Source organism: Aquila chrysaetos, chromosome 16 (assembly GCF_900496995.4).
Source record: "Aquila chrysaetos chrysaetos chromosome 16, bAquChr1.4, whole genome shotgun sequence".
Lineage (NCBI taxonomy): Eukaryota > Metazoa > Chordata > Aves > Accipitriformes > Accipitridae > Aquila > Aquila chrysaetos.
Genome location: NC_044019.1, coordinates 21,166,622 through 21,193,682, shown reverse-complemented (window position 1 = coordinate 21,193,682; position 27,061 = coordinate 21,166,622). Strand labels below are relative to the sequence as shown.

Sequence of the window (27,061 nt, the reverse complement as noted above, 5' to 3'; positions counted from 1 at the left end):
TGTATCACTAAGTAACTCTTCAGTCATTAGTGGTGTCTGTTGCCACTGGTTATTGCTTCTCCAGAGTACTTTCTCTGAAAGTGAGATGATGACTTGGTGTGCGATGGGACAATGTGTTACTGTATTCTGGTGGGGGATGGAAGACAAATGTCTAAGAGGCTTATTCTAGTCAGCTAGAAAGGACTTCTAAAAGATAATCAGTTCTTGAAAACTAATACTATGGGGGAAAGTGTAACCCTTTTTTGTAGTTATTTTTCTGTAGTTCTTAGTTTTAACCGAAAGCTGTTGATTATAAATGCACTTTCTCAGAAAAAGTGGCTTAACTCACACTTTAAAATGTGGGGGTGGAAAGGCAGCTAGTTTTTTGTTTTTAGAATTTCTGATCATATTTTCCTTATGTTACTTGTGGTGTTGCATCGGTTGCCTCTTCAGTGGAAGTCTATTCCCTTTCTAACGCCTGATTCTATGTGCTGTAACATTACTGTTAAGAGGATGAGCTTTCTATCTCGAAAATGAGTTCCTGCCTGTGGGCAGTGCCTGCTGGAGTATGAGTTCTGAATTACAGATATTGCTGCACTGTGAGTCACTGGTTGGCTTTGGTGCCAAGCTTGCTTTCAGGCTACTGAAAAGCGGTCTGCAGAGAAGAACCAGGGGCGAGAGAGACTCGGCAGCGTTTGCTGATGGGTATGAGGCAGGGCCAGCGTGGCCTTTCCTCTCCGTAGGTGTGATACAGCTCACCTAATGGTACCCAAGACTTAAGTTTGATGGAAGGGGCCGATGGTCACAGCGTGAGCTGGGAAAGGTGTCTGTAAGGGAATACACCCCAGCAGGTCAGCAACAAAGAGCCATGGCTTCTTTCCGTGGTTGCTGGGTGGATTTAATCTAAATAAGCGCAGTGGGATGGGGCAGACGCCTATTTATCTGTGTGGAGGCTATTGGAGTGCAGCTTTTGCTTCGGCCCAGCTGCGATGGCTGTAGGGACCGGCTCCTCGCTTGGTTACGTAGAGACAACCCCCCCGCCCCCCAAAAAGCAGCGGTGACCCACGTCGTTGAGGGTTATTCCTCCACCCTTGGTACAGAAGAGAGCGGTGCCCCGTCCCCGCCCCACGTTGGGAGGAAAAAAACCCCCAATAGAGGCAGAGAGGGGCGGCGGGGGCTCCTCGCCCCGCCCCGGCCGCCGGGAGCCGTTCCCGCGCCGCCCGGCAGCCGCTGCGGCCCGCCCCTGCGCTGGGGCTGCGCCTCCGGCCCAGCCTCGCACCGCCGGCCGGCAGCAGGGAGCCGGGGCCGGGCGCCCGCCCCGTTAGAGCCGGCGGCCGCGGCTCCTTCTCCGAGCGGCGGTAAGGCGGCGCGGCCCGGCCCGGGGAGCCGGCGGGGCCCCGGCTCGCGGCGCAGCCCCGAGGCGGCCGGCGGCGGCGGGGCTCGGGAGGCCGCCGGCCTGGGGCGCGGGAGGGCCCCGTCCCTCAGTGGAGCCTTGCTCCGTCTGTTTGGCTCTCTCCGGCGGGAGCGGGCCCGGGCAGCCCTACCTCCGGGACCTGTTTGCTGGGGTTGAGTGCCGGCCGAAGGAGGCCGTTAGCTCCCCTTTTCTCTGCGTGTTTCGCCCGTTCGGCGTCTGGAAGAACCGCCCCCCCCCCCCCCCCCCCCAGGGCTGCGCTGCCGGGGCTCGTTTTCCGTGTGGCCCATTTGGAGCCTCTGTGGCATCTGTGCCCGGAGCCGCTGCCAGCACCCCGGCTGGGCAGTGCACAGAAAGCGGCCTGAAACTCCTGAGCCCCCGTGGAAGTATTGCAGGAAAACTGGTGCCCGGTGCTGGGGCGGGTAAGCGGGTGGTACGGTGTTTTTGTTAGGATACCTTGTGTGCTCTTTTTTTGGTAGACCCTGCTGATGGGCCGGGACTTTCGGGGCCTTACACAGAACAGGTTGCAGATAGGGGAAAAATGGTAGAAGTTCACAAGCATCCCTTTTATTTTGGAAGAGGGGCAGAAGACAGGCTGTAGCTTCACCACGGAGAGCTGAGGTGTGGCTTGCCTTTTAGTGGATTACGAGGGAAAGTAGGTTGTGATGTGGCAGGTGAACAGAGGGAAGGAGAGGGAGTTCAGTGGTGGAAGGAAGCTCGAAGAAAGGTGGCCTTCAGGGCTTGTGTGTTTGGCCTGGAGGTAAGGGGAGCTGTCGAGTCTTACACAGAGCGGTGGGGCCACGCTTGAAGTTAGCAGGAACCGCTTCGATCTTGTGCGTACTCCATAGAAGCACGGTGAAGTTTATTTGATGCTGGTGTGCATCAGATGATTCGAGGACCTTTGATGAAAAGAACCCGTGGAAAATGTTTTGTTTAGATTTTAATTTGTCGGGTTTTCTCTTGTACTTCTGTTTTTATTAAAAATAAATTGAAGGAAAGTGCCAAGAAGCAGCCTTTTTTTTCTATTAAGAGTCAGAATTGTTTCTGTGAGAGGAAAGGTGATGATCACGCTTTTAGAAGAGGTATTGTCAAGCTTATTTACCCAGTGGAAAGAGGATATGTTCTAGATGTGTTCTGGCAAATAATAGCAGTAATCCAGTAGAAAAGAGTAGGCTATTGCAAACTAAACCAACAAGTGTGCCTGTTTACCTCATCTGCTGAACAGTCATTTGGTAGAATGGCCTAGGAGTTCTTGTAACCACTTTCCACAGCTGAAATTTTTAAACAAATGGTAATTAAATGAAATTGTTGGGTTTGAGACTGTAGTTCTTGATCTGCCATTTTCTGGAAGGCGATACTTTAGGATGTAGGCTGCATGGTAGGAATGATGGCCTGGTGGGCAAAGCTGGGGGTAGTAATCATGAGACTGATTATCGTCTCGGCCCTGTCATTTATCTTCTGCGAGTCCTCAAGCAACTTAACTCACACCTCAATTTCCCGTCTGTAAGTAAGGTATATTATAATATTTCTCTACTTTTTTAAGGGTAGTGGGGATAAAGTACAGTGAGAGATTGCAAGGCACTATGAAGTGTCATGTGCATTAAAGACCTAAGTGGGTCTTCGTTGAGTTTTCTTTGTGCTTCAGACTTTGACTTCAGGAGAATGCTTTGTGGAAGAGAATGGATAGGAAGAGCAACTGTCTAGTCTGGTTGAATGAATGTGGAAGCCTTTATGATGATGCTTTTCTTCGAGCCAAATTGAACAGCACATTTCCCTCCTCTGTTTAACCAGTCCTATCTTTTTTTCCATTGCAACTGTTGCTATGATCTTCTCTGTTAACTGCTCCTTTATTAACAGAGCTCCTTGTCCTCTTGCTGCTAGAGTGTTTGCAGTAACAGACCTTTTGTCTGCTAGACTGGAGATCCACTTCTCCTGGAGCGCATCACTGGTTTCCCACCAGTGGTTTCCCACTGGTTTCACACTTGCATGCTGGTTTGGATGCCTTGTATTACACCTAGCCGGAGGCTACCTCTGCCTTAGTTAAAAGGGTGGCAATGTGACTGCAGCTCTGCACAGACTACCACTTTCTTGTCCCAGCTGGGATTGTCTGTGTGTGTGAAGGGCGAGATCATCAAGTGTTTGGAGCAGGGACGTCAGTGACTCTGTTCCAGCCAAAGGTGGAGGCTAATATATGGTGCTAACAATACCTGTACTAATGTCTTGGTTTTCCTACTGTGCTGGTTTTGGCTGGGATAGAGTTGTCTTCAAAGTAGCTGGTATGGGGCTATGTTTTGGATTTGTGCTGAAAACAGTGTTGGTAATTCAGGGATGTTTTTGTTACTGCTGAGCAGTGCTCGCACAGAGCCGAGGCCTTTTCTGCCTCTCACCCCACCCCACCAGCGAGGAGGCTGGGGGGGCACAAGGAGTTGGGAGGGGACACAGCCGGGACAGCTGACCCCGACTGACCCAAGGGATATTCCAGACCATAGGACGCCATGCTCAGCATATAAAGCTGGGAGAAAAGGGACGGGGGGACCATTCGGAGTGATGGCGTTTGTCTTCCCAAGTAATGGTTAGGCGTGATGGAGCCCTGCTGTCCTGGAGATGGCTGAACACCAGCCTGCCCATGGGAAGCGGTGAATGAATTCCTCGTTTTGCTTTGCTTGTGTGCGCGGCTTTTGCTTTCCCTATTAAACTGTCTTTATCTCAGCCCACGAGTTTTCTCACTTTTACTCTTCTGATTCCCCCATCCCACTGTGAGGGAGGTGAGCGAGCGCCTGCGTGGTCCTTAGTTGCTGGCTGGGGTTAAACCACAACACCTATGTAATTTATCCCATGCTTTTTATGTTTTGTCTTCTTTTTTTAAAATAGAAATCACACAGTGCTGTGGACAAGTATTGCATGTTGGTATCTTGTGCATCTAGCAAGATGATGATCCTGAGTCATTGCTGTAGAACAAAACCATTTCTTATATGCCCTGAGCTTTCTAGCTGTCCTGTAGCATCACATTGGCGCAATCAATTTAAGCACTGATGGAGTAGGGTTAGTTATTACAGCTGTTGTATGAAAATAAAAAAATCTCAGTGCTCTGTTTTATATTTCTGTGCTGTTGCTTGCTTATGCTGCATCCTCTTCAGTGTAGTCTTTGATGCTGCAAGTATTTTTTCCTAGTAGCTGTGAGGTGCCTCTGGAGGCTGTATCTCTTGCCGAGAGTTTGTTTCTTTCAAATTTTGAAAATGGGGATGGTGGGATACGAGATGAAAGCTTCCTTTTTTTTTTTTTTTTTTTTTTTTTTTTGAAAGGCAGACTCTTCCTGACTTCCCACTTCACAGAATATCCAGGTTATTTAATTGAGTTAGAGACATCATATGGTCTCTAATAGATTTTTGTAAAATTGAAGTCTGAACAGTAGTAACTTCCTGTATGATAGAGAGTTTTCAATGGTAAGATGTGCAAATTACATTCTTTGGAGGGAAATCTGAATATGAAATAAGTGAAGATAATGAATGGTGAGACATGCTTTTCTAATGGTCAGTTTTTCAGTGTAACTTTGGGTACACTGCAGGTATCTGTGATGTAATATAAATATTATTTAATATCTAATGTTTAATAAAATAATATTTTAAATACTATAACTATGTTCTTTACTGTCCTAATGTTCTTTTTTTTTTTAAATAATCCTGATATTTTATGCATAAGTCATGACTCTTGCATGGAATGAAAATATGGGAGTAGAATTTTATGTTAATTTATGCCTAGTCCTTTTCCTGCTTCTTAATGCTTTTGGATGGTTCCGTGAAAATTTTCAAGTTCTGAGCAGTTGGGGCAGATCATAGTTCAGGAGTACATTATGTTCAGGAAGCTTTATTATTATGTAGTGGGAAAATGTCTCATTTGGCGTAACCTTTTTGTGAAACATGTCTGTAATACTCTTCTGAAGGTGTTTTTCACTGCTGTCGTAAGCAATGCAAAGAAAGAAAATTAAATGTGTTGGGGTTTTTTCTAATCTGTATGCATTATGGCGAGGGAACAGTTTCAGATTTTTTGAGAACTTACTAGGAATGTGGACTAAGTAAAAGGTAGCTGTGTTGAAAGCATCCCATTTTGTGTAAGATGGGAAGTGAGTCACTGAGTCCAGGTCCCCTACCATTATGGGAATGATGTCATATAATTCCACATAAGAATTCTTTCATTCTTAATTTTTTCTTAATCAGAAGAACTCCTGGTGATGTTTACCCACTCAGCCATGTCAGAAAATGCTTATTCATTCCTTTTTCATCTTTTTTCTTTTTCTGAAAAGAACCAACTGAAAATGTCTCAGAATCCTGACAAGCCACATTCAAGTGAAGAAAAGTTGAGTGGTTTGGAGGATGGTCAAGAGGAGAGCTTGGATAACCCGGACCAGTTTATCAGAAAAAGAATACGACAGAGTGCTCCAGGGTCACACAGAGATGAGACACCGAAGTGTAAGCGAAACTGCTTTATTAAAAAAAAAAAAAAAAAAAAAAAAAGGTAGATCTATAATTTTTTGGCAGAGACAATCCTGGCATTTTATAGCATTCTGTGCAAGTTTGACTGTTTTGCGATTAAATATTGTGTGACTCCTGATCATTCGCTTTGAAACTGTAACACCTCTGTCCGCATTTTGCTTTAGTACTTAATCGTACACAATAACCATGTTGCTCTGAGCCATGTATATCTTAAATACCTTTGCGTGTCTGCACCCACAGAAACAATAAGCACTATTCCAGTATATTCTAACTAACTAAACTGTTGCTGCTGTTTACATTATCAGCTGAACCTTCTGGATTGTTGCAGCCTCTGTTTCTACTGCAGGGCAAGGGAGGCTGTTATCGACAAAGTAATGTCCTGTCATCCCCCTCCCAATACAGATTAAAAGTTGTATATTTAATCCTAATACTACTTCTAGTGTTAAGCAGGACTCCATGTTTTAAGCTTACTCCTAGGGCATATTTTTCTTTGTCATTCTGCTTTTAACATGAGGAGATGGATGCAATATGGCTACCAATTATTTCTGGCAAATCTATAGATAAAACTAAGGGAAAGTTTTCTGGTCCCAGGGATTCAATTCGAAGAGGCAGAATTGCTCAGATAACTAGTTCCAAACTTCTGTAGAGAGTGTCTCAGCATGTAACATTTTATTTGTTGCATTCTTTTTATTTTTTAATAGTGTTCATTATTACTTGAGGTTTAGTGTTGTGTTTAGTGTCATGTTACACAGAGGAGATGTTCTGAGGGAGTTTATGTTCTTATGTCTTGCTGATTGCCTGATAGGAAATGCGGTATACGTATGGAGAGAGGCTATGAACATGTGAAAGTAAAATGCCTAGCACGGTCTTGCACTGCATCGTACCACAAAGAAGTCATTGGTCTCAGGCCCTCCCCTTTTGTAAGGGAGCAGATATAATATGAGAACGGAGTAACATGATTTAAGAGCATTCTTTGGTAAATGAAAGAGTCTTAGCTTTTAGTGCATCCACTGCTAGAGTGAAGTCATTTGGCAGTCAGACAAAAACACTCTCATTCAGCTGTGAACTTTGTTGTCTTGCTCGTTCTTCTCAGAATATCAATCCTTGCTGTGTTCCTGGAGTCACTATGCAAGATTAAGCTCCAAGCAGAAGGAAATAAGGGTTTAGGAGGGGTGCACGAAAAGAGCAAGATATTAATGAAAAATTTAGCACATTGGAACTGTACTGCATGTACTTGGAACAGCTCTGAATGGCAGACAAGCGGTGGACAGTTACTTTTAAAGGACCTTTTCTATGTTACTAGCTTAAGTCCAATCAAACTGGATTATCACATGAGGCAGTCATGATAGTTTGCCTAAAACATATCTCAGCGAACCCAGCCTATGAAGATCCCTTTTGGGGAAAATGAAGATCTTTCATTTTGGGAATTAGTATGTTACTCCTATGACTGGACTGTAGTTGAAGTGAATGAACTACAGAGAGGAATCGATCCATTAGGGCAATTCTGTTGTGGCTCTTTCCCCGCCTTCCGCTCCACTAGATGTTTTCTGGAGGAGCCGAGATGAATCTTGCCATTCTTGTCTGCCTCGCCTGAGGACACTAACGATGTAGCATTCTCCTTTTTCTCAAATACCTGGACCAGGGAAGAGCTGTGGTGCTTCTCCTAACTTCTGGCAAGGCATTGCTGGGCACCCACACACGCTGCTTGCATTGATGCTAGCGCAGCTAGGAGGAATCTTTACCACAAAGAATCAGTGGCAACAGGTTGCAGTTGGCTTCGTGGGGATGGGATCACGCCCTTAACCAGCGTGGCCTACACCCTTGGCACCTTCTCTGCCTTTACGTTGACTTGTCTTTAGGGCTGTGACACTTCCTGCACTACAGCAATGTTAGTAGTGTCCCAGGAGGATGTTATGTAGTCCAGAACAATTAGGAACTGTAATTTCCAGTGCGTCCAGGAAGCAAATTAAGTTTTCTGAAACTGTCCCTGTCCCTCTTCTACCTTCTAGACTTCTACTGTCAGTCACTACCTTTCTCTCTTGCCTAATGGAAACTGGCCTGATTTTTCAGGTCTGGTGCTTTCTCCTACTCAATTGTACGCTCCAGGGCCCAATTTGAAGCTGTTTGCCCATCCTTGTCAGTCCCAAATGCCTGCCAGAGGAAGAGGTCTTAGGCATTGGTGCTGGGCCTAGGTCTTGACATCTGTTGTTGCTTGGACGATGGCCTCTTGGGGAAAAAAGAGAGTATGGAGAAGTGCCAGTTGCACTGGAAGTAGTGAGAATAATTAGCTACTAGTGTGTTATTGCTTAATGTTAATGGTGGCTTGTTTGCCGACTGCTTTAGAGATGAAGTCACTTCCTTGGAAAAAAATAAAATTGAAATGGCAACATCTGCACAATAATTGGGGAAATACTGCGGTGAAAATACTAGTACTTTTTAATGATTTCTTCCTACAGTGTGGAGAAAGATGCTAAGATGCTATTAAGCAATTGTAAAGAAGTGGGGGCTTTTTTTTGTTTGTTTTTTTAAAAGAGCTTGGTAGAACTTGGAAGCAATTGACATACTGAGCCCAGAATATCAACTGGGGTTCACTCCTGTGTTTTCTGTAATAGTCCAAACCTGTGTCATCTGCCAGCTGGGAAAGGAAGGGAAGGAAAGGAGAAGAAACTTCAGGTGATACTGTCTTTTGGCCCTCTGTACTGTTAAGAAGGTGGAAAGGGTCCAAAAGTATTAGCAGACTATTTTCCACAGACTTTTATAGATAACTGCCTGACAGATTAATTTATGTTGCAGCTAGTCCTCCTCGGCCTGTGTCAATAGAAGAGCTCATGGAAACAGCTAAGGGAGTAACCAACATGGCATTAGCACACGAAATTGTTGTTAATGGAGACTTCCAGATAAAACCAGCTGAATTACCAGAACACAGGTAAGACTGTTACCAAGTAGATACATAAATAAGATTTGCATTGGTAGAACTGCAGAACAGCTCTAGTGGGTCAGGTGAAGGCTCTGGCTAGTATCTTTTCTGGCAGTGCCTGGGTAGGAGGTAGGAAAGACCATAAGAAGAAGGTAGTAAACATGCAGTTCTGCTTCCCCAGAAATGTGTGCATGTGAAAGGTGAACCTCTTGGAGTAATCGTTTGGGCATGTGTGGTGCAAATCCCGGTGTAGTGTGGTTTCTGTCGGTGTCCCCTTGTCCCAGAAGTCTGAGGCTGCAGTCTTGTGAATACCCAAGTCTAGCTGCAGGTGCAGGTAATGCTCTTAGCATCTTTTAAGCTTTCGCTGCCTGTGGGAGTAAGATGAAACTCTGATCATTTTAGCTTTTTCTGTCTGTTTCTCCAGGGATTTTTTGGGAAGAGATTCCTATGTTTTATTAGGTTAGTCCTTGCCCCTTTTAAGTCTGAAGTCTTTCCTTCTCTGTCTGACCTCCAGTAATTCTATCCCCTGCTGAAAGGGGAGAGGGAGAATAGAAGAAGCTTTGATATCTGGTCACATATTGGCCAGTGTAGCTGACGCAGTCCTATCTACAGATGCTTCCTCTGCTTTCACACACAGAGAGATGTGGCTGACAATGTGTTCTCTGGGCTGATTTGTGAAAGCGAGTGCATATTTCATGGAAGGAAGTTGGTCCACATTGGAACCAGTGGTGTCTGAAAGTGTCTGCATTTAAGAGAGAGACCTGAGCACATTACCTTCACAAGTGCTGCAGGAGAACATGCTACAGATGGCCCTTAGAAGACTGGCATTGGTTGTCCTCTATAGAAATTGGTCATACTGAGACAAAAGGTCTGATGCCCGTCTCCACCAAAACGTGATGACAGTGGTTCCCGTTAGCATTAGTAATGAGAGGATGTTGCTTGGAACTAGAATTGTCCCTGACTGAAAAGGCAGTAATGGGAACAGTCTCATCTTCCCTTTTCACCTGGTCTATCGCTGTCTTTCCAGCTCTGACACCAGCATATTATACCAGTGGTATTTTATTAATGGCTGTGGACTGCTGAACAATAGTAACCAAAGAAAATGTGCTCATGCTATTAAATGCACTGAACCTCCTAGTCCCAGCAGGAATTGCCTTTGAGTAAGGGTTGAATGGGATGGATGAGGGTCTGTCTTTGCCATACTTTGTTCACTTGTCTCAGCCTCTAAGTTGGCAGGAAACAGAATTGTGGCCTCCTTAAACACTGAGGACAAACAACATTTAACTGAGCTAGCCCATGACAACAGACATCTCTGTTGTCCATCAAGACTCATATTTTAGAGCTCAAGCAGTGATTTGATCTGTCTTCTCAGCACCATCTGTCAGCGTGTGCCTTGTCTATTAGACAGACCCAGGCAGTGTGGCCCAGTCCTCCTTTGTAGCCTTTCTTGCAGGCCATGTGCAGTTCGTGTGTGGCCCCATGAGCTGGGACCTGTCTCTAGCCTGCACAAATGCTGCCTCTGAAGCAAGCATTTGCAAAGTACGCCTAAGACATGCAGAGATCATTCTCCCCAATCTACATTATCTTCTCTGTCTCAGCATCTTTTAGGGCAACTTCCATCAGGTGTTTTCTGCTCGGCAGTTGATGGCCGAGATTAAATGCTTCATATAAAGTCCCACAGTTAAGAGAGTGCTGTTCTAATCAGTGTCCGCTTCTGCTCCGTGTTCCTTCACATGGATTTCTCACATGAAAATGTGCTGTGATAGTGGATAACTTTTCTGGTATGCCTCAGTGCCATAAAATTGATCCCAGCATTTTTCGGGGAAGAAGGATTTTAGCATGTTCTCTTTTTTCCATCCTTTCTTCTTTCCCCACCACCTTTAACAAAAAGAAAAAAAAAAAAAAAGAAAAAGGAGGGAAAGAGCTGGGGATCTATGCTGTAGTTTGGAAAGTTGGATGCTTTTGCTCACTGACGCTGAGTAGTGGCTGTAGTTGTTCAGCAGAGTGGCTGATTTGCATCTCTTCACTTGATCACAGAAACAGATGTATTGCAGAGGACACCTTGCGAATCGCAGAGGACACCTTGCGAGTACGAGATCCCTGCATTTGGCTTTTGTGAGGGTTTTGTGTACAGCTATTTAGCACCTGGGAAAGAAAGAGCAGTCATTCAGATTTTGCTTGAAGAGGGACCCTGGAATCTTCCTTGAATTAAATGTGGGGTTTTTTGTGCGTCTCAGGCTCAGAGGCCCCTGCGGCTTGAATGTACGTGGAGACAAGTGGTTGGAGAAAGCAGTTGTGACTGCATTTGCAGTTGGATGTCCTGTCAGTAGAGCCCGTGTTGGCTACTCGCAGAGGTTCCGCAGGGCATCAGTGCCTCTGGGCGCTGCCCGAGCCTCAGCTGCGCGTGGAGTCAGAGCCTTGGGAACCTGGTGTTTGTTGTGGGCATTCTTTGTGTACGTGTGAGCATTTTACTTCTTTGGTGTTGAAGTTAAACGTGGTGTGAACAGGAGGCTGCCTGCTGAAGAGGAGTAATTTTCAGTATTTTGAATTAGGAATTGGTACTGAAGCAGTGGAATTCATTTGGTTTTTTACACAAACTGGACTGGGTGCAGAGTAGTTGCAATATTCATGCATTGAAATGCAGAAGCTTTTGTGTCAGGAAGTTCCTTCATTTCTGTTAGGTTTACTTAAGGAATTTTACTGAGTAGAATTGCATTTACTTAGTGAGGCTTTTGAAAGGAACATGAATACTGGTCTTTTGAAGACAAGCTGTAATTTTTGTGATTTCTTTTTTTTTTTTTTTCTTCCAGTTATTTAGTTTAGAGGTAGCATATGATAGATACCTTCAAGGATTTTAATTTGTAGCCGCCTTTGCTTGTGCGTAACCCTTTATTAGGATATAAGCCATTCTAAATCCTGTGTCCAGTTTTTCTTGCTTTTCTGAGTAACTTAAAATGACAGATCTCTTCTCTGTTAATTGTCATATATTCATTATTGCATTATATTCATATTATTACATGCTGTTCTTCAGGAGCAGCAGGTTATTTTTGTAAGGTGATGCAGAGACAAGTATTGTTCTTTTTAACTGGTCATATTTACCCACAGCTTAGAAAAAAAAGTAAGAGATATTGTGCATAAAGCTTTCTGGGATTGTCTGGAAGCTCAGCTAAAGGAAGACCCACCGACATATGACCATGCAATTAAACTATTGGGAGAAATTAAAGAGGTAAGATGATGTGATAGCAAGGTAAATCATTGAATTTGAGTAGCCGCATCGATACGAATGAGCAAAAGTGGTTGAAGTTTGGCTTTTCATAAAGGACTGTCTTGGTCTTTTTCATTACTGTATCATTGTCTGTGAACATATGTAAGTAAGTTGTATAACCCCAGAGGAGAAATTTGAATGTAAAAACAAATGCAAAACCATGTAAGATGATTAAAAGGTAAGTAATACTAGTTTCGTAATTCCAAGCTTCCTTCATGTTATGGCAGTGGTATTAGTTACGGAATCAATGAGATAGATACCCCAACACTGGGCTGACAAAACCGAGCACAATAGTCTTAAGTATGATCTGTACTACGGAGTATTTACCACTTAGCAACTTCAGTGTCATACAGAATGAGGTGAAACATTTGGAGTTGGTGAATGGTTGGTTAAAAAAAAAAAGAAAAAAAAGATATTCCACTTGTAAAGGGCAATTAGTTTCAATAAAAAGTGGTTCAATAACTGGTTTGATCCTTGTAGTCTTTGACATGTAGAACTAATGCACTGTTAAAAACTTTCCATTTCAGAATCTCCTGTCTTTCTTGTTGCCTGGTCATACTAGACTGAGAAGCCAGATTATGGAAGTTCTTGATCTGGATTTGATAAAACAGGAGGCAGAGAATGGGGCCCTTGACATTTCTAAACTGGTCGAATTTGTTATTGGGATGATGGGGACTCTCTGTGCTCCAGCTCGAGATGAAGAAATTAAGAAACTGAAAGATATTCATGAAATAGTTCCTCTGTTCAGGTACTGAAATGGTATTTATTAGTCATGTTGAGAGTCCCTTAAATAATTTTAGATAGGGGGGGAGGGGTGAGGGTGTGTGTTCCAGCAGGGAAACCTGCAGATCTTTGTAGAAAAAAAGAGTGATAGGGAAAGGGATATAGTTGTGGGTGTGAAGGGGAGAGATGCTCCAGAAGGCTTTAACAAGGACCGTATTTGTTCTGGTGAATTGGAGTATTTGTCTGGCTCCTGCATGTCACTGAAGGACATTTTCTTAAATGCCAAATGCATATAAGCCTTAAGATAGCTGGTGAATGGTCAATTTGTATTAGAACTTAATATCGACAGCAGGAGGGGGAAAAATAGCAAGCAGGAGCATAGGAAAAAGTTTGTCCTTTCCCCCCCTGTTTGAGCTCTCTTTACTCCCCCCCCTCCCCACTCCCTGTATAATATCCTTTCAGTGCTAAAGGGTGTGTACATACCACATATGGGAGCGTAGAGGCTTCTGCTTTGTCACCGTGTTCTCAGTTGAACAGCTCAAGGTCTCAATAGTTAGAAGAAATTTCATTAATCTTGTTGTTTTCTAATTTGATAAGCTTCCAAGAGTTCAGGATTGACTTGGCAGAAATATTGCCAGCAGGAATTAGGTTGCTTTGAAATTGAGGTGGTTTTCTTTGGTGGGTTTTTTATTTTTGGTTGTTGTTTGTTTTCCTTTTTTTTCCCTTTGGGTCTGATTATTTGCTTCCCACTGAGGTTGGCTTTATAGGCTGCCAACAGAGATAGTATGCAAGCTTGGAAACCCAGATGTCTTTCATGTATTCAACATACGATATCGCACATCCTGGGAAATAGAATCTTAGGGGCTAGTAAAGTTAATTCCATGAAGGCTTTTTTACAGGAGAGCAAGATTTTTTTCCTACTTGGAAGAGGCACATGCATGCATGTACATGCTTGCTCAAGCTTTCTCTCTTGTCTCATGCTCTTAAATTGTTAAGCAGCCTGTTAATGTTTCCCATGCATGTTTTTGCTCTTTCCTTAGACAATCTATAATAAATCTTGTAAATAGTACCTCTTAAACATCTGCAGCCTTGAATAACTTTTTCTGTTTGTTTGTTTAGAGCAATTTTCTCTGTATTAGACCTAATGAAAATGGATATGGCAAACTTCGCTGTCAGTAGTATTAGGCCAAAATTAATGCAGCAGTCTGCTGAATATGAAAGAAAGAAGTTTCAGGAGTTTCTTGAGAAACAGCCAAGTATGACTTTGTTCCTTTCTTTCTTCCCCTCTGACCTCCCAGTAAACTGCGTGTCTTTCTTTGCTTGTAGATCATGAAAAGAAATCAGATTTTTTTTTTATAAAAGTAAGTTAGTTCTAGAATTTGTATGGTAAATGACAGTTTGTGCCCCAGAACTGTGGTTTGAAAAAATCTGCCGGAACAGCAGTTCTGCACTTAGTACACTGGAGTTTAATTTCATTTCAATGCAGTGTAGGGCATAATTACCTAGCATCATCTCACCTCCAATTTCCTGTAGCTGTGTGGTTTTAATTTTGGTTTAGATGTTCTGCTTAATGCAATAAATGAAATGCATGTCAATAACTGATATCGTGGGTATTAGTAATAGTAACTAATGGGATTATTTGGAAATTATTGGTGGAAAAACCTAACTTGGAAAAGGAATTTTCTTAACAAGGTTTTTTTTCCCTGCTCTTCCAGATTCTTTAGACTTTGTCACAAGGTGGTTGCAAGAAGCAGCAGACGATCTTGCAAAGCTGAGATGTAAAATGTTGCCTCCCCACTGTAGTGATGATGGTGCCACTGGTGGAGCTTCTGCCTTGTGCTCCACTGCTGTACAAAATCAGGCCTATCTGAAGCTCCTAAAGTGGGATCATGTAAACAGGCCTTTTCCAGAAGTAGGTATTTAACAGAAAAATCGATTTCTGTGCTTGTTTCTACTTTTCTATTTATTTCTGGGATATATAATAGAAGCTGTTTGAATTTGTAGCCTTGCAACAAGTACAACACTGAAACGTTTATCTCTTGATGGAGAGCTCTTGGTAGCTCTTAGGTACTTCTTTTTCAGTACTGAAACTTAGTTGGAAAAGAGGAGTTAATTTTTTTCATTTTGTTCCTGATACTTGGCTGCTGAGCACGTATTGTGTCTTTGTCTTATCTTCACTGCCGTGAATAGGTAGGCATCACAGTGTCACTTCACAGCCCAGCATACTGACTTTATTCTGTGCTGGCTTCGTCCTTCCCTGCAGACAGTGCTAATGGACCAGACCCGCTTTCAGGAAATACAGCTGGAGCTGGAGCAACTCCTCTTGACTGGGACAGTCCTTCTGGTCACGTTCAGCGCAGCAGGCTCAGCACTCGTTGATATGCCTGGATTTGCGGAGAAAATCAAAACCATTGTCAAGGTGCTGCTGACAGGAATGCATCTTCCGTGAGTATCGCATGGTCCTAGTAACAGAGGTGGGCGTAGTTCTGCTTTCAGCCTAGTAAACAATCAGTTTAAGCCTTTCTCTGGATGTGGACTGCAGAATACGTAGAGGAAGTGATGAGGGCTTTTTATGAGCCCAGGCTGACAATTTTTATTCAGCTTACTCAGAGAGAACTGTCTTGTCCTGCTCTGTTATTTTCTGATATTTACATGCTCCTTTTTTCAGAGTATGTTTTTCGTGATGCCTGGTTGGCGCATGACAGTGCAAACAGCTAACCATGCTCACAGTTTGGGCCAGGCTCCCTTGAGAATTTGAGTGTGGTACAGTAAGCTGCTTGCAGATTTAGAATGATTGCTGTGCACGTTATGGGTTGGTAACTTTTTTTTGCATGAGTCAGAGCTGTCTGTATAGGCCAAAAGTCAGCTCTCATTCGTATGGATTGTTCAGGCTGGAAATCTTTAATGCTATCCTACCTCCTCGTTTTATATCTCAACTTTATTTTTCATATATATAAAAATGTGTTATTCTTTGTAGTTCTGGCTTTATCTGGATTACGCTGCTTCTACTACATTCGATAAATAAGGCAACTATAATTGGATTGTTTATTTTTAAAAGATGGGAAAAAAAGTGAATAACTAAAATAGCTAAGTAACGCTCTACGCCACATTCTCTAGGTCCTTTAACCTGAAGGAATCTTTGGCTACCATCGGTGAAAAGGTGTGTGCTGAGGTTAACAGCTGCCTTTCCCAGCATGGGTTTACACCATTCTCACCTGAGAGAGAGACTGTACTTAAAGGACAAATCCAAGCAGTGGCCAGCCCGGATAACGCCATATGCAAGCTAATAGGTATGCTTTGACAAAAATGCTCTGTTCTCAAGTGACCACTCATCTGTCTTTGTAAAACTGTTGGTGGCGTGTCATGCATGGTTTCTCATTTAATCCGTTTCAAATACTTGTTTACTATGTTCAGGCTTTCTGTATTTTACATGAGATTACATACACTATTTCTAATTGACTATCTCTTTTGAAAACAAACCAAAACCCTTGGTCCAATTTTTCCAGATTCTCGAATTCAAAAGTTTCTGGAGAATTATCTTGCATCTAGTCACCAGAAATCATTACCTGCTATTCCTGGAGGATTAGGCCCTATTCAAAGAGAGCTGGAAGAGATTGCTGTCAAGTATGTTCGTCTTGTCAACTACAACAAAATGGTCTTCAGCCCTTACTATGATGCAGTCCTTGGCAAAATACTGACTAAGGAAGAATCCCAACTTGTAGGGAAGTCAGAAGAATCATAAAACAAGTTTGTATGCTACCAATACGGTATTGTCAGCTATTTAAAAAAACTGCACCAATATTTGTCTAGGAAAACAGCTTTCCGTGTAAATACTGGTTCCTTTGAATTCACTAGTGATGACTGATGAGGAAATTACATGAGATGCAGGAGGGGTGCTGAAGTAAATGATGAAAGAGAGATGCATTTTTAATGTAAGTATGCAACCCAGGGGGGTATGTCTTGGTAGTCTTCTGGCTGCAATTTTTAGATTTTTGAGCTGATGCTAGGTAGGACAAGTTTAAGAACCAAACTTTGTATTTAAGTGGCTCATTTTAGGGCATTTTACTCTAATTTACCGTGAATTTAGTTTAATTAATCCAGACCAGATTAGCAATGGTCCTTCCCAGAAGGGGTGATTTGGCTTTAAAAAAAATCTTGCTTCGAAGACTTAAGAAGAAAGCTAAAGTTCTAGATAAGAGAAGATTTAACAGGGCAAAAAACAAAGCCAAACAGCACTTTACTGTAACATTATGATTAGTATGGTAGGTTACTAGTTTTTTCTGCATTTTACTGCATTTTTAATAGCGTTTTTTTGCTGTTTACCTGCAGATGTTACAAAACACATAATATATTTTTGTAGCAAATTTTCTGGTTATTTGGTAACTGTCCTCTGCTATGTACAGTACTTACAAAGGTGGCAATCTTATAGATTGCAGCTGTATTTATCTCTTGTAAAGACTTCAGAAGGGCAGAGCTAAAATGTTTTGATAAAAGTGGCATTTCTTACCTTTTTTTTGCTAGTAGTTTACTCCTTTTTATGTGAAATACTAATTTTAAAGTAAATCTTTGTCACTTTCAGAAGGTGGATTTAAAGTGTGTGAAACTTTAGGCTGAAAATTTTACTTGTTTTTTAAAACTACAACTGGAGATGGTTGCATATTCAATCATGTCTTCAAAAATATCCAGGAAGTGCAGAGCACTATCGGAAGTGTAAGTGATTTTAATGTACTGTGAGAAGTGAATGATTTAATGTTAGTTTGAATATACAGGGAATATTTTCAGTAGAAGATTTTTTTCACTTTGTAAAGGTGTTCTTGAACCTTAAAATATTTGTAGGTCTTGAATTTAAATTAATTAGCTACATGTTGTATAGATGAGTGTTCAGAGAAGAGCTCAATGATCTTACAGCCTTATTGCAATTTCAAACTCAGCTAGGAGGTAAGTACATTTGAAATTTTCCTCTAGTTGAGCACAACGCTGTATTACAGTAATCAAAATTTGATGATTTTATGAAAGCAAAGTTCATAGTTACAAACAGTAAGTGTCCCAAGTAGTAGACTATCCAAAATAGAACGTGTTGTCTTCTTTAAAAAAACCCAAACAACAAGTTATGTAAAATAAATAAATAAAAGGGCCCTTTTATTGCGAACATCCAGGTTCATTTTATTAATCAACCAGTCAACCAGAATAATAGAACTTCTAGAAGGAAGCAGTTGATTATGGATCAGTGTTGATGCTTCCCTTTCCAGTTTTCCTTTAAAGGTCAGCGCGGATATAGCTGCACTAACTTTGAGTTTGGAGGGAGGTGGGATAAGTAAGACCTTTTATTCCGTATTAGCCTGTGCAACTGTAAAACAAATCTTTTCTCATTCATTACAAACACCCTTCCCCAGGGGAAAAAACCCCACCAAAACCCTGTAAGAGATCACCAGCTCAGAAGTGATTTTTCTCTTGGCTAAATGTACTCTGATAGCAAAATAGATGTCTGTCTTTGCATGTTTCTTTGGTAACTCAAAAATTAGTAGGTTGGTTAGCCAGAAAAAAAAAAAAAAAAAAAAAGTTCTGAGTAGGTTTTTGGTGTGGTCTATTTCATTGTTTGAATCAGCAAAGGATACTACAGAGGTCTTCGAGATTGCTGCATCTGCTTACTCTACTTTGTTATTAGTGCAGGATCCACCTCAAAATACAGCCTATAGCTCTGCAGCTCCAAAAATTAATTCAGTAGTTTGCATAACAAAAGAGCTACCAGAAACATTATTGCTAGAGATATAAAAAAATAAATAACCAAGACAAAGCTGTTTTCATTTTTGTTAAATGAGAGTTGCACAAGTTATAAATTGCTGCTGTTATTTTATATGCTAGTATTGCCTAGAAGCTGCCTTCAAAGGCCCCTGTGAATTACGCATACTACAAAAATTTAGATGCTGTAGGGGATGATCTCAGTGATGTGGGGACGAACAGCATCATGGTGAAACAACATACTTAGAAAAGGCTTTGGAAAGTATGTGGTTGGTGCCAGAATGAATGGGACTGCATTATCAATAGATAAAATTGTACTTACTTAGTCTAGGAGATGGCTGCTCCCAGTTCTGGACTTCAGGGTCCAGAAGTCCATGACGGCCAACTCCTGCTTACTCTGGCGTCGAAGCATGGGTCGTGCTGCCACTAGTGCACGCGTATTGCTCGCAGGGTCGATACCGTAAGTCCCATCGCTCCTCATAGTCAGGGTTTGACCCTCAGGCTGCATGTAGAAAAAAGCGCAGTACCCGCGTCTGGCTCCAGTCTCACCCGTGGGAGGTACACACGGTGGGAACGAGCGCCTCCGTGGGTGGGTGATGTCGGCCTTTCAACAGCAAAGATCTAAAGAGTCTGTAATAAATGTCCACAGGTACAAATCATGTTAACGATTTTCCCAGGTTGTTTTTTTAATGATAGTGGTTGACAAATAGTTTCTCTAGATCCTCTCTAAAAGAAATAGGGAAATACTATTAAGTGGCAAAGCAAAAAAGAAATTCTAGGATTGATAAGGCCAGACCCTACCTCCATATGAACTTCTATATGGTTATACGTACGCTGTTTCACCATTTAGTCTGATGGATAGGAGCACTGACCTACAGTCATCTCTACTGCTGGTGGCACCAATGTTTTTCAACTCGTCCAAGTATCTGAATTTCCTGTAGTCCACAGGGGTTCTTATGGTCTTACCAGAGTGCAATTCTGAATAGTCAATTACAAGTTAAAATCTAAAGTATGCATAGAAACTGCTTTGAAAGTTCATATAGTGTTTTTGTTAGCTTGTTTGAAAATAACAGGTTAAACTATGTAGCTAATATATTAACATGTAGCTTTGTACATTAAGTGGAAGACCAATGCAGTTACCCAGGAACAGACTGTGTTAGCTAGTACTCCTGGACAATCCACATTAGAAATATGTACCGAGTTTGTCTTACGATACTGTCTTCTTTAAACAGTCATGGAATTAAATGCAAAAGTATACTGTATCCTCTGAAAAAAGGAAAAAAAGCTAATTCTAATATGTATGCTCTGATCAATTTCCTGTGATGGTCTTATTAACATCGCTTTTGAAGTGGCTGAGTAATATTTAAGAAGTAACTTGTTGTGTTTGAATAAAACCAGAATGAGGCATGATGTTATGGATATCCTTTTATTTTAAAGGAATGTTTTTTTTCCATTTTCAACTACAAAACAGATTCCATACATTCTGCCATAAATAAAAACGAACAATAAGGCAGGACACTACATGAACAAACTGAGAACAACTGTTTTCCAGAAAATGTGAATTAAAAATGCTTCACAAGTATAAGCCATCCAGTTTTTAAAATAAAACTGTTGAAAACCCACAAGATTTCAAGTGGTAGATGTGAACACCCTTGAAGGACAAAATGCAGTTTTGACATTTTGCACTTTTGGTTTTGAAAACCTAGTTTTGTTCAGAGCACATTCTAAGGTTGTTCTGGCCGTTTTCAGATCAAGAACCATATGGGAGAAGAGGCACCACAGTAACAAAACCATTTTCAAGATTTTTTTTGTTTGCAGCTGTCCCTTTTAAATGCTTGACTTTTAAGACTGACGGACTCAATGCAAGTCTTTGTCTCTCACAGTAGAACTCCAAACTTGTTTCACCGGATTCTCTTTTGCTGTCGTGCTCTGTAAATGTCATGTACAGGGGGAACTACAGATCCTTTCTCCTCATCGTCGTCAGAATCTTCATGTGGTCTCTTAACAGCCTTATTGAGCATAGCGTTATTTTCCACAGGTCCATTGCCTTCCACAGCTATTTCAGGTAGGCCTCCAGTAATTATTCGTACAGCTTCATCAACAGCTTTAGAAAGAGAAAAAGATTAATTTAATTTATGAAACTAAATTCCCTGATTAGAAATAAGCATGCAAACAGGGACACCAAGATAGATACATTGTGGAGATTTCTGGAACATGAGACATTTTCCTACCCTGTTCTACAAATGTTAAGAATTAAGTCTCGACTGTCTAAAACTCTGAGCTATGACGAACACTAATTATAAAGTAAATGCTGCTGCTTCAGCTTGAGACCTCCCTTTACACAAGTACTGAGGTCATTTGCAAGCTTAATAAAACAGGAAAGCCTATTGGGGAAACAGTATAACTAGTTCATGATTCATCAGAAAGTATGCATTGCATAGCAAGTCAGTTTCTGCTTATCAACAGAGAAAGCTTCAAAAATACCATGTATAATTTAAATAGATGTTTTATTTTCACTCTAAAAGAAATTAAATCCTAGCTTGCCTTCTCTCTCATCATTTGCTCCTTAAACTAACAGAGGGGGTGAATTATTATCATCTGCCATAGTTTACATGAAGCCTGGAGTATGGATCTGTCCCATTTTTATATTTCAGAGCTCTACCTTCTTTGTAGGAGCTCAGAAAACACTGCTCTTGAATTGTTTTCAAGCACTGCAACAACATGCATTCAGAGTTACGCCTACCAATAAACTTGCTTACTATACTGCAAATTCGTAATTTAATGTTACAATGCTGCTAGAAATAATGCCTTGCTTCTTTTAAAGGATATTCTGAAAATCTTCATTTCTTTCTTCTAATGGTTACCACCAAAAGGTTATTAAAGTAGCAGCTGGTGATTTTCAGCTTTTTGACTTTTTGTTGATCTCCCCACAGTTCAACGTACAAACATCTCTATGTAGATCCCAACCTACAAACGTAGCCAATTCAACAGTATACTCTTAAATAATAATTACACATCTGTAAATGAGGTCTGGATTTTAGACAGCAATATCCATATGTAAAACAAAGTCATATGCAGCACCATCAGACTCTAGAGTGAACAAATAACTTACTGTCTGGCAGTTTGCATCTTCTAAATATCTCCATGAGCTCATCCACTTGAACAAAGGGACCCTGATTTGTTACACCAAAAAAAAAAAAAGTTTAGAAGATTATTTTCAATAGAGTGATACATACCGTGGTTCTGCCAAAACAGAACCTCTTCGACAACTTTTTGAAGTTTTCAGAACTCATTAAAACAAACCTGAAAACAAACAGGAGGTGGCAGGAGCTTCATGAGAACTACAGCTGCTGGTGGAACAGGAAATACACCACCTGGGACGGGATGTAAACCTGGAGCTGTGGGAAGAAAAACTGTATGAAGCCAGTGCAAGACAGCTAGACTTGAATTGCTTTTGCAGCATTATTATTTATTTAATGCAAATAATTGCTACCCTGTCACTTTTGCCTCTACTAATTACAAATTGTTTAGTCGGTGATCTGAAGTCTATGAGCAGTGCGTATAACAGCTTATTACCATTTACCAGACCCTGAACTACTTGTACTTATTTTTCCATGTGACCTTAGGATTAAGTAAAATATATAGGCCTTTAGCAATCCAATTAAACAACAGCCTAAAATTTAAGTTCACATTTAGATGACTGAAGACTAGGAAAGTCTCTGTGATTAGGTTCGCTAAACACCCAGGTTAGTAACTTGCCGCCAGGTGAAATATAACCACTTCTGACTGAACATTTGACTTACGTGCTAAGTGTCTTGGCTGAAATGGAATCATTTGTTGAGTGTCCGGTTTTGGATATTCAGGTTTTCGGTCTACTTCATCTTTGAGAACAGGCACGATGGAAGGTGCAACCACAGGGTCTGGAATTATAGCTGCCAGCTTGGCACGGGAGACATCCTGCGAAAGCCAATTAGAGAGCACTGAACTTGGCAGGATCGCATTGCTTGTTCAAATTACAGAACAACACATCTCTCTAGACCAGCCACTTATTCTCGCTTTGTCATCATTATAATTTCAGATGTCCTCTTAGAAGACCATCTGGGCAAAACTTGCATGTTTTCCTCAAGCATTTTAGTCCTACAGTGTCCCAGCTGGGAGTGAAAACACTTGTTTTTGTTACCGAATGGGACCGAGTTTGTAATTTTTGAGTGGCTCCTTTTTTTAGGTTAAAAAGATTTAGGTGAACAGGTGCAGACCACTAGGCCTTCACAACTATCGTTTCTCCCTCATTTCATTCCCTAGATTGCTTTAGCTGGGAAAGAAATAAAGCATAAGGCAGTCAGCAGGTGTTCAAATAGGATTATATTTTGGCATGTTACAAGCAACAGAAGCCAGTCCAAGGGCTGAATCATCTTCGGTACACACCACCTCCCATGCACTTACCAAGACATACTCTCTTGTAAGCACACCTGTAACTTTAAAATAATTTTGTCCCAAATGCATTAAAAGAAAAGTATTCAGTGGCTCAATGTGGCTCTTATTTCCACCTATCAGAATATTTTTACAACTGTGTGAAGACCAATAATTCAGCTGCTTTGCTAACTTTGATGACCTCTGTATTTTTCAAAAATTACTTTTCTGTATAAGAAATAAATGAAAGCTGAGGCACTCTTTTTGAGACATGAATTGAAGGCTCTCTTCCTGTTCATGCAAATGGGAAACAGCAGTTCCTCCAACAAAGCTGTTTCTGCCTTTCTGGCAGCCTATTTCACATCATGCTTAAAAAAAAATAAAAATAAAAATAATCAACATTTTATTCTGTTCTAATGGTTTTCCAAAGCGTTATGGCCTTCCACATGCCTAAAATGGTAGTTAAAATACATGTGGTCAGAAACAAGATGGGAGACCACCAGATACAGGTGCCTGGCCTAGACTTTAAATTCCAAATAGCAGCACCAAAGCACTTTATAGCCATAATAAACAACTGAAAAAAAGCACGCAGTCACTAATCCCTATAGATAATTTTCCTCAGCCATTTGCAGCAATCATGGGGAGCGCAATATGTTTGTTTTGATACGGTTCTCAACGAAGCGAGCGGAGTTTTGCCAGCTGGGGTGGAAGGGCAGCCAGCGATGTTTCATACAGATAACCTGATTCTACAAACTTCCAAAAGAACTTTGGTTTTTGAAGGCGCTCAGGTTTAAGTCTGAAGTGGAGGCCTGTAGCTGGGTGGCGATGGCATTAACACACCAACGTTTCCACGGGAAGATGAGAGGTAAATACGAATACATGAAGCTGCATCTGTTAGTCATGTTCCTGCCTCCTTTCTGCCCTCGGCCCACGATGCCCGGCACTTCGCTGCCCAACACCGCAAGGCGGAGGCGTCCCAGCCCTGTTTTACCTGCTTTTCTATCGAGCGAAAAAAGCGGAAGGCAAGTCCTAAACAAGGAATTGCTTAAGTTTGCTAGGACTGAAAAGAATAACAGTAAATTTAAGTGTTCTTATCCACTTACCTTATAACCAAGGGCCTTGAGTTCGCTAGCAGAGCAAGGGTACAAATCCATGAACTTATACCTATCTACCAGCAGAGCTGTTTCTTTACCCTCATATTCTTCCTTGAATGCAGTAAACCTCCGTTTTTCAACTTTCAGTATACTAGCTAGATCACCAATGTTACTTTCAAAAGCTAAAAACCGAGCCCAGATTTCCCTATAAAAGAACAGATAAATAGACAGTTGCTGAAGGAGAAAGAATTACTGATCACGACCGAATTAAAAAACATATGAGAGGAGAGATTCAAAGGAGGTAATCTGGGAACACGTGACCATTTCTATTATTTACTTTAGATGCATCTATAACATGCATTACCTTCCCAGTGCCTTATATATTTCTGTAAAAGCTTTCAATCTAGTGGATCGTAAAGGACTTTGTTATCAAAAAGAAAGGATTACTGGTGTAAATGACGTCAGCATTTGAGGTAAGCTTTTATCATCAATGTAAGATGCACAAATAGACTCTACTCATCCCGCTACACAGAATTTTACTCTGATCCTGATATGTGAAGGACTTTTCAACACAGATTATGATGTAGTTCATATGCATATACTAGCATATTCTAGCAAGCAAGAGCAATACCCTATAACACAATAGGCAGCACTTCAGAATTTTACATGGCCCAAAACATATATAGTTACTGTTTATTTCTCTGTGGAAAATCTCGCATAACTTAAGCAACATCTGACCATATTTCTGGACTTGATTCAACTTCATTTTAGCTTTGGAGTTCACCTTTGAAGAAGATTCAGCTTTTAAATTCTTGGGTTTTCTCACTTTTAAAATGGACATAAAAATATTTCTTACGAAAGATCAGAATTGAAGTGCAGAATGAATGTGCACAGCAGTGCAACGTTTGATTTCTTAGGTTTGATGCCTATGTCTACCAGAATGATAATAGTGAACACTTGGACTGCAAAGGGTTTGGTAACCATTTTTTCAGAGAAATAAATTTAAAAAGTAGTAATGAAAACGTAGTGGTGAGTGGTTAGTCCAAGTCTTTTCTGGTTCTTTCACTATTTTATTTTCAGTTGGCTAGGAGTTGTTCAGCATTCTCCTCAATAAATTCCTGACTCACCTTCTCCAGCATAATGCTCCTGAAAGATGTTCTCAACTCCCTCTCCCCATCTATCTGGTGAGCGATACATGTCATTAGCCACGCCACCTGCTCAAACCACTGAATCCTTACTGCGCAGGAGGATTTTGCACTCTATCCTCAACAATCCTGCGTCAGTGAGGTTTTAAAGTCAATAAATTAATGAATTTCACTACAAGGGGGATAGGGACTTTCATAAATCTGTCACAGTTGTTGGTATTTTAGACAGCATGAAGAGGGGATGGAACATCTGTACCTAATTTTGTCCTGCTGTTCATTTTTCTAATTTCTTTGGGATGTTTGTAGTTGAAAGGGGTTATGTATCTTTTTTTAGTGTAGTGAAACTGCTTTTGCAGACGTACCCAGATTTCTCAGGTGGAAGGCTCCCTGAAGTTAAAACACGTTCAAACAAAACTCTTGTATTATTGTCCTCTTTAAAAATAGAAAGAAAAAAGAAAAATCACACTGAGTAAAATATATTAAAGACAATTTTAAATCATGTCCATTCAAAGAAATGTGTACATTGAATTAAATAAAGGCTGACATTCTGATACCTGGATTTGAATTTCAGTAAGTAGAAAAAAAATCTGAACGCCTACATAAAACTTTACCGATGTTAAATTCTACTGCGAGTTTGTTATTTGAAAGTCTATTTTTGTTGATAGCAACAAGCCGATTCTAATACAGGTTCTTCTATAACAGCACAGATATTGCTTGGCATCTCTTCAGCATCTCTGTTTTTTTCCATTTAATTATCGCAATGGCATATCTTGGTAATTTTAAATCTGGCCTTTCAATTCATTACTTCCCTTTTAAATTAGGGAAATATTAATATCCTTGTACATTCCTCAGAAGTCCTCCCAAAATTATTAGACCTGGTTCCCAATGAGCAGTCAGCCTTTGTACTTTGCCAGCTGGTGGAATGGGCTGGTTGGTGGTTTTGTTCTTAAAGCTGCTAGCTTCTCCCCCGTCTCTCTCGCTGTGTATTTTACCATATCTTACATTTACATGAGTTCAGAGATCAATTTTCTTGTTTTTCAGTAAAGTCTGCTGGGTTGCTAAGACAGAGCAATACACTGGCAAGTTTTGAGATAATTTTTTCTGATGGCAATCTATGGAAAGGCATTGCAAATATTCACGTAGACCTAAAATAGTTTCTTGCAAAATTACATATACTTTGACTTGAAAAAAAAGTCTCTGTTTACAGCTCACAGAAGAAAAAAAAGCTCTAAATCTGTTCAAACTTTCAGAGTCTGGGAAAAAAAAAAAAAAGGTACTGTAGTCTGACAGGAGAGATTCACGTGCCTGGTGCCTACAGAACGCACAGGGAGGTTCAGAAGATCCAGCAGCACAGCTACCTGCAGCCACGGCTCACACCAGCGGCACGGAGGCTGGCTCACAAAATTGAGCTAGCAATTCATAATAAAAACCAGATTGTGTTACACCTCTGTGTCATTATGCTACAAACACTGAGCTAGAGTACTGAATACGTGAAGAAATAGCCGAAGAAATCTGAAAATCTAACGAGCACCTGGGAGACAGGACTGTGCGGAGGAAGAGCCTGGGATGAACCGCTCTTCTCCAGTTCCCCATGAAACACGGACCGGGACAGTTCCGCACAAAGGTCCCTGTCAGCCCCTGCTGCCCGCAGCAGCTCCGTTTCCATTAACGTATTCCCTCGTGCACCAGGGACCCCCCAGAGAGACCTTCCGCCGCCGCCACCACCTCCTGCCGGGGGTCCCCTGCGTGCCTTGCCCCTGCCCGGCCCGTCGCATCGCAAACCAGCTCCCCGGCGACTGCCAGGCAGCACCGATATTCACAATACTGCTTTTACGTCTCGCTCATCTCATCGATCCGGGGAGAACGAGTTTAAATTACTTCTAGTAGG

The 27,061-nt window shown here is 41.4% G+C and overlaps 2 protein-coding genes across 6 annotated transcripts in view; one reads left to right on the top strand and one right to left on the bottom strand.

Moving 5' to 3' along the window:
• Positions 1-645: 645 nt before the first annotated feature.
• TCP11L1 (t-complex 11 like 1) lies at positions 646-19,934 on the top strand. 4 transcript variants are annotated; one of them, XM_030040030.2, is made up of 10 exons: positions 646-797; positions 5,691-5,856; positions 8,674-8,806; positions 11,903-12,023; positions 12,590-12,810; positions 13,905-14,041; positions 14,501-14,697; positions 15,049-15,230; positions 15,903-16,075; positions 16,292-19,934. In XM_030040030.2, the coding sequence occupies exons 1-10, from the start codon at positions 765-767 to the stop codon at positions 16,525-16,527; spliced, it is 1,599 nt and encodes a 532-aa protein (XP_029895890.1). In that variant the 5' UTR covers positions 646-764; the 3' UTR covers positions 16,528-19,934. The 4 variants fall into 4 exon arrangements, with proteins under 4 accessions (XP_029895890.1, XP_040984891.1, XP_040984890.1 ...); XM_041128957.1 differs by lacking the exon at positions 646-797 and adding an exon at positions 1,187-1,337 and having other exon boundaries at positions 5,689-5,856; XM_041128956.1 differs by lacking the exon at positions 646-797 and adding an exon at positions 1,530-1,812 and having other exon boundaries at positions 5,689-5,856.
• A 2-nt stretch (positions 19,935-19,936) lies between these two features.
• The window catches only part of CSTF3 (cleavage stimulation factor subunit 3), a 50,905-nt gene continuing 43,780 nt past the window's right edge, over positions 19,937-27,061 (bottom strand). For both annotated transcript variants that reach the window (XM_030040028.2, XM_030040029.2), the window contains 6 exons: positions 25,536-25,605; positions 24,038-24,233; positions 22,328-22,481; positions 21,828-21,922; positions 21,637-21,697; positions 19,937-20,628 (listed from right to left, as the gene is read on the bottom strand). In XM_030040028.2, coding sequence (XP_029895888.1) covers positions 20,426-20,628; positions 21,637-21,697; positions 21,828-21,922; positions 22,328-22,481; positions 24,038-24,233; positions 25,536-25,605 — 779 coding nt within the window. In that variant the 3' untranslated portion in view covers positions 19,937-20,425. The remainder of the gene's footprint in view (positions 20,629-21,636; positions 21,698-21,827; positions 21,923-22,327; positions 22,482-24,037; positions 24,234-25,535; positions 25,606-27,061) is intronic.

What these genes read in the sequence shown, in the direction of transcription:
- TCP11L1 (XM_030040030.2), top strand. Translation starts at nt 765, where the DNA reads ATGGAAGGGGCCGATGGTCACAGCGTGAGCTGG. An exon ending in CAGAGATGAGACACCGAAGT is followed by an intron (nt 5,857 to 8,673) that starts GTAAGCGAAACT and finishes TTTATGTTGCAG; the next exon opens with CTAGTCCTCCTCGGCCTGTG. An exon ending in CGCCATATGCAAGCTAATAG is followed by an intron (nt 16,076 to 16,291) that starts GTATGCTTTGAC and finishes CAATTTTTCCAG; the next exon opens with ATTCTCGAATTCAAAAGTTT.